Genomic DNA, 6,000 nt, shown 5'->3' on the forward strand with positions numbered 1-6,000 from the left:
CCTCCCAATGTCCCCTCCCGATGTCCCCAATGTCCCCAGTGTCCCCTCCGATGTCCCCACCGTCCCCTGTCCCCTCAGACCAAGCACAACGAGGACTTCACGGTCAAGGCCGAGGGCGTGGGCAAGGGGACAATGACGGTGGTGACCGTGTACCACGCCAAGGTCCCCGAGAGGGAGGACAAGTGTGACAAGTTCCACCTGAGCGTGGACGTGGAGGAGGTCAACAAGGGTGGGTCCCCAACTGTCCCCTCCCTGTCCTGGCGGTGTCACCGCCAGCCCCTCCCCGTGTCCCCTCTGTGAGCGCCCCGTGTCACCTTCGATGTCACCTCGGTGTCCCCACCAGGCAGGGAAGAGGAGGATGTCATCAGGACGGTCAAGATCAACATCTGCACCAGGTGGGGACACTGGGGACACTGGGGACACTGGGGACACTGGGGACAAGGAGGAAAATGGGGACATTGGGGACATCAGGGACAGGGTGAGGACATTGGGGACATTGGGGACAGGGACAGCTGAGAAAGTGTGGGGACACTGGGGACATTGGGGACACTGGGGACAACGGAGACAGAGAGGGGATGTTGGAGACAGGGACATCGGGGAGAGGATGGGGACATTGGGAACATTGGGGACATTGGGGACATTGGGGACCATGGGACAGGGACATCAGGGAAAGGATGGGGACACTGGGGCCATTGGGGACACTGGGGACACTGAGGACTTTGGGGACACTGGGGACAGGGTGGGGAATGGGATGGAGGGACACTGGGGACACTGGGGACACTGGGGACAGGGATGGTGACACTGGGGACAAAAAGCACTCACCTTGTCCCATGGGGACGTTGGGGACCTCGGGAGGGACAGGGGGGTGGGGACAGGCGGGGTGGCCTCAGCTGTGTCCCCACAGGTACCTGGACACCGTGGATGCCACCATGTCCATCCTGGACGTGTCCATGCTCACGGGATTCACACCGGACGTGCAGGACCTCAGGAGGGTCAGTGAGGGGACATGGGGACACCACAGGGGGACATGGGGACACTGCGGGGACATGGGGACACCACAGGGGGACATGGGGACACCGCGGGGACATGGGGACACTGCGGGGACATGGGGACAAAGACAAGGGACCCCAAGTCTTTGTGCCATCATGTGCCACCATGTCCCCTCCTTGCCACATGTGCGTCCTTGTGTCCCCACATCCTTGTTGTCCCCATGGTCCTGGTGTCACACTGTCCCCAGTGTCACACTGTCCCCACTGTCCCCAATGTCACTGTGTCCCTGTCCCCAGCTGTCCGAGGGCGTGGACAGGTACATCTCCAAGTTCGAGCTGGACCAGGACAAAGAGCGGAGCAACGTCGTCATTTACCTGGACAAGGTGGGGACACTGGGGACACTGGGGACACTGGGGACACTGAGGACACTGAGGACACTGGGGACAGGGGGTGGGGATGGGACTGGGGTGGTGACAGGGACAGGATGGGACAATGACAAGGTGGGACCGGGATAGGACAGGATGGGGACACAGGGGTGGGGACATGATGGGACAGGAACAGGGACAGGGACAGGGACAAGGTGGGACAGAGACCAAGATGGAGTTGGGGACATGAGCAGGGACAGCACGGGGACATGGCTGGGGACAGGACCGGGCGCGCTGGGGAGGTGGCTCGCAGCCTGAGTGCCACCCCCATGTCCCTGTCCCTGTCCCTGTCCCCTTTCCTCTCTCCCTGTCCCCTGCCTGTGTCACCTGTCCCTGTCTCCCGTCCCTGTTCTCATCCCCATGGCTGTCCCTGTCCCCATCAATGTCCCCTGTCCCCATCCCTGTCCCCGCGCTGTCCCCAGGTGTCACACAGGGCCCAGGAGTGTTTCACCTTCAAGGCCCACCAGAGGTTCCAGGTGGGGCTGATCCAGCCCGCGGCCGTCAGCGTCTACAGCTACTACAGCATCGGTGTGTGACTGTCATTGTCACTGTCACTGTCCCTGTCACTGTCACTGTCACTGTCACTGTCACTGTCACTGTCTACAGCTACTACAGCATCGGTGTGTGACTGTCACTGTCACTGTCACTGTCACTGTCACTGTCACTGTCATTGTCACTGTCACTGTCTACAGCTACTACAGCATCGGTGTGTGACTGTCACTGTCACTGTCACTGTCACTGTCACTGTCCCTGTCACTGTCACTGTCACTGTCCCTGTCCCCTCTGTCCCCATCCCTGTCCCTTCCCTGTCCCTCTTCCCACTGTCCCCTGTTGTCCTCACTGTCCCCTGCTGTCCCTGCTGTCCCCGCTGTCCCCTGATGTCCCCAGCTGTCCCTACTGTCCCCCCTGTCCCCTGATGTCCCCCCCTGTCCCCTGATGTCCCCGTGTCCCCGCAGACGATCGCTGCACCCGGTTCTACCACCCGGACAAGGAGGGAGGGAAACTGAACAAGATCTGCCAGGGGGACGTTTGTCGCTGCGCCGAAGGTGACACGGGGACACGGGGACGGGGTGGGACACGTCATGGCCATGGTGGGACACATCCATGATGAGATGTCACATGTCACCATGATGGGGACGTGTCATGGCTATGGTGGGACATGTTGTGATGGGACACTACATGGCCATGGTGGGGACAAGTCATGGTCATGGTGGGACACGTTGATTCAATGGGACACTTCATGGCCATGGTGGGACACGTCAATGATGAGATGTCACATGTCACCACAATGGGGACATATCATGGCCATGGTGGGACACGTTGATGTGATGGAACACGTCATGGCCATGGTGGGACACGTCACGACCCTGGTGGGGACACGTCACTGATGAGATGTCACATGTCATGACTGTGATGGGGACACGTCCCTGCCACAGCTGACCTTGTCATGGCTGTGTCCCCGTGATGTCCCCACGATGTCCCCATGTTGTTCCCACGATGTCCCAGTGATGTTCCCGTGATGTTCCCATGACATCCCCACAATGTCCCTGTGATATCCCGGTGTTGTCCCTGTGATGTCCCCACAATGTCCCCATGATGTCCCCATAGAGAACTGCTTCAAGCGCCAGGAGGAGCCCAGGGACATCACGGTCAACCAACGCATCGAGAAGGCCTGCGAGCCCGGGGTGGACTTCGGTGGGACATGGGGACACTGGGGACAGTGGGGACAATGGGGATGTTGGGGACAATGGAGACATTGGGGACATTGAGGACATTGGGACAATGGGGGCAATGGGGACATCAGGGACATTGGGGACAATGGGGATACTGGAGGGCATTGGGGGACAATGGGGACATCAGGGACATTGGGGGGGACATTGGGGGGACATTGGGGACATTGGGGCAACAGGGACATAGGGGACATTGGGAACAATGGGGATGTTGGGGACAATGGAGACATTGGGGACATTGGGGGACAATGGGGACATTGCAAGCATTGGGGACATTGGGGGCAACAGGGACATAGGGGACATTGGGAACAATGGGGATGTTGGGGACCCTGGGGACATCAGGGGCATTGGGGACATCGGGGGACATTGGGGGACATTGGGAGTGGTCATTGGGGACACTGGGGACATGGGGTGATAAGGGATCATGACGGGTGACGTTAGGGACATCGGGGACATTGGGGACATCAGGGACATTGGGGACATCAGGGACATGGCGGGACCAGGGAGGGACACGGTGGGGACAGGGGACACGGAAGGGCCACCCTGGCGGGGGTGACTGTCCCCATTGTCCCCAATGTGTCCCCTGGCAGTGTACAAGGTGAGGGTGGTGGCACAGGAGGAGACCCCGGCCTACGACAATTACGTCATGGAGGTGCTGTCGGTCATCAAGATGGGTACGGCCACCATGGGCTGGGGACAAGGCCACCATGGGGATGGGGACAAGGCCACCACGGGGGTGGGGACAAGGCCACCTTGGGGGGGGACAAGGCCACCATGGGGATGGGGACAAGGCCACCATGGGCTGGGGACAAGGCCACCTTGGGGGGGGACAAGGCCACCATGGGGATGGGGACAAGGCCACCATGGGCTGGGGACAAGGTCACCACGGGGATGGGGACAAGGCCACCACGGGGGTGGGGACAAGGCCACCACGGGGGTGGGGACAAGGTCACCACGGGGGGGGACAAGGCTGTCATGGGTGCCCATGGAAGGAGGACAAGGTCACCTCAACAAGGTGACATGGTCACCTGAGGGGGAGACAAGGCCACCATAGGGTGGACAAGGCCACCACGGTGGGGACACGGCCACGTTGGCGGGGACAAGGCCACCACAGGGAGGACAAGGTCACCATGGGTGGGAACATGGCCATCATGGGGGGACACGGCCACCTTGGGAGCGACAAGGCCACCACAGGGGGGGACATGGTGACACAGTGCCACGATGACATCATGGTGCCATCACGGTGACATCACGGTGACATCACGGTGCCACGGTGACAGGCACGGACGAGAACCCGGCCGGCAGCAACAGGACCTTCATGAGCCACCAGCAGTGCAGGGACACCCTGAGGCTGCAGAGGGGACAGGACTACCTGGTCTGGGGACAGGCCAGCGACCTCTGGGCCAGCGGCAGACAGTAGGACACGGGCCCAATGTCCCCATTGTCCCCACTGACCCCATTGTCCCCACTGACCCCATTGTCCCCCATATCCCCATTGTACCTCTATCCCCATGGTCCCCATTGTCCCCTAAATTCCCAATGTCCCCGTTGCCCCATTGTCCCCATTGTCCCATTGTCCCCTGAATTCCGGATGTCCCCATTGTCCCCATTGTCCCCACTGTCCCCCGTGTCCCCTGTCCCTATATCCCCATTGTCCCCTCCATCCCCTTTATCCCCACTGTCCCCACTGTCCCCATGGCTGTCCTTGTGTCCCCATGGCTGTCCCCACTGTCCCCACTGTCCCCATTGCCCCCATTGATGCCATTGTCCCTGCTGTCCCCATGGCTGTCCCCTGTGTCCCCATGGTCCCCTATATCCCCTTTATCCTCATTGTCCCCACTGTCCCCGTGTCCCCACTGTCCCCGTGTCCCCAGGTACAGGTACCTGATGGGGAAGGACACCTGGCTGGAGCAGTGGCCCTCGGAGGCCACCCCTATATCCCCACTGTCCCCATTGTCCCCATGTCCCCATTGTCCCTATTATCCCCACTGTCCCCATGTCCCCCTGTCCGTCCCCATGCCCCCTGTCTGTCCCCGTGTCCCCAGCTGTCCCCGTGTCCCCAGGTACAGGTACCTGATTGGGAAGGACACCTGGCTGGAGCAGTGGCCCTCGGAGGCCGCGTGCCAGGACGCGCCGCTCCAGCGCCGCTGCCAGGACTTCGTCGAGTTCTCCGAGAACATGGCGTTCTTCGGCTGTCCCACCTGAGTCCCCGAGGTGCCACCACCCTGGGGTGTCACCAACCCTGGGTGTCACCTCCCTGGGGTGCCACCAACCCTGGGTGTCACCAACCCTGGCTGTCACCAACCCTGGGGTGTCACCAACCCTGGGTGCCACCACCCTGGGGTGTCACCAACCCTGGGTGTCACCACCCTGGGGTGTCACCAACCCTGGCTGTCACCAACCCTGGGGTGTCACCACCCTGGGGTGTCACCAACCCTGGGGTGTCACCAACCCTGGGTGTCACCAACCCTGGGTATCACCAACCCTGGGGTGTCACCACCCTGGGGTGTCACCTCCCTGGGGTGTCACCACCCTGCTGGTGGCACCCGGTTCTGGGGTGTCACCGCTCTTGTCCGGTCACTTTTTGTCCCCTCCCCGCCTTTGTTTGTTTGTTTGTTTGTTTTTGGTTAAAAAAGTCATTTCTGAGCAATTGGCTTTGGTGTGTCCTTGAAGGGGGGGGGGACATGGCAGGGGACATGGGGACACCGTGAGGGACATGGGGACACCATGAGGGACATGGGGACATCACAGAGGACATGGGGACACCATAAGGGACATCAGAGGGGTCATGGGGACACCACAGGGGTCAAGGGACCCCAATCCCCACACCCCAAACTCTGCACCTCCAAACCCTG

The 6,000-nt window shown here is 61.2% G+C and overlaps 1 protein-coding gene across 1 annotated transcript in view; it reads left to right on the forward strand.

The window, feature by feature from the left end:
* The window catches only part of LOC136569948 (venom factor-like), a 30,329-nt gene extending 24,534 nt beyond the window's left edge, over positions 1-5,795 (forward strand). Inside the window, exons 31-40 of the mRNA XM_066570314.1 lie at positions 79-229; positions 344-395; positions 905-992; positions 1,287-1,373; positions 1,838-1,943; positions 2,372-2,461; positions 3,024-3,110; positions 3,736-3,819; positions 4,426-4,561; positions 5,209-5,795. Of these exons, the coding sequence (XP_066426411.1) occupies positions 79-229; positions 344-395; positions 905-992; positions 1,287-1,373; positions 1,838-1,943; positions 2,372-2,461; positions 3,024-3,110; positions 3,736-3,819; positions 4,426-4,561; positions 5,209-5,350 (1,023 nt within the window). The 3' untranslated portion in view covers positions 5,351-5,795. The remainder of the gene's footprint in view (positions 1-78; positions 230-343; positions 396-904; positions 993-1,286; positions 1,374-1,837; positions 1,944-2,371; positions 2,462-3,023; positions 3,111-3,735; positions 3,820-4,425; positions 4,562-5,208) is intronic.
* The last annotated feature ends 205 nt before the right edge of the window (positions 5,796-6,000 follow it).

The sequence above is a fragment of the Molothrus aeneus genome, unplaced genomic scaffold (genome assembly GCF_037042795.1).
Source record: "Molothrus aeneus isolate 106 unplaced genomic scaffold, BPBGC_Maene_1.0 scaffold_30, whole genome shotgun sequence".
Lineage (NCBI taxonomy): Eukaryota > Metazoa > Chordata > Aves > Passeriformes > Icteridae > Molothrus > Molothrus aeneus.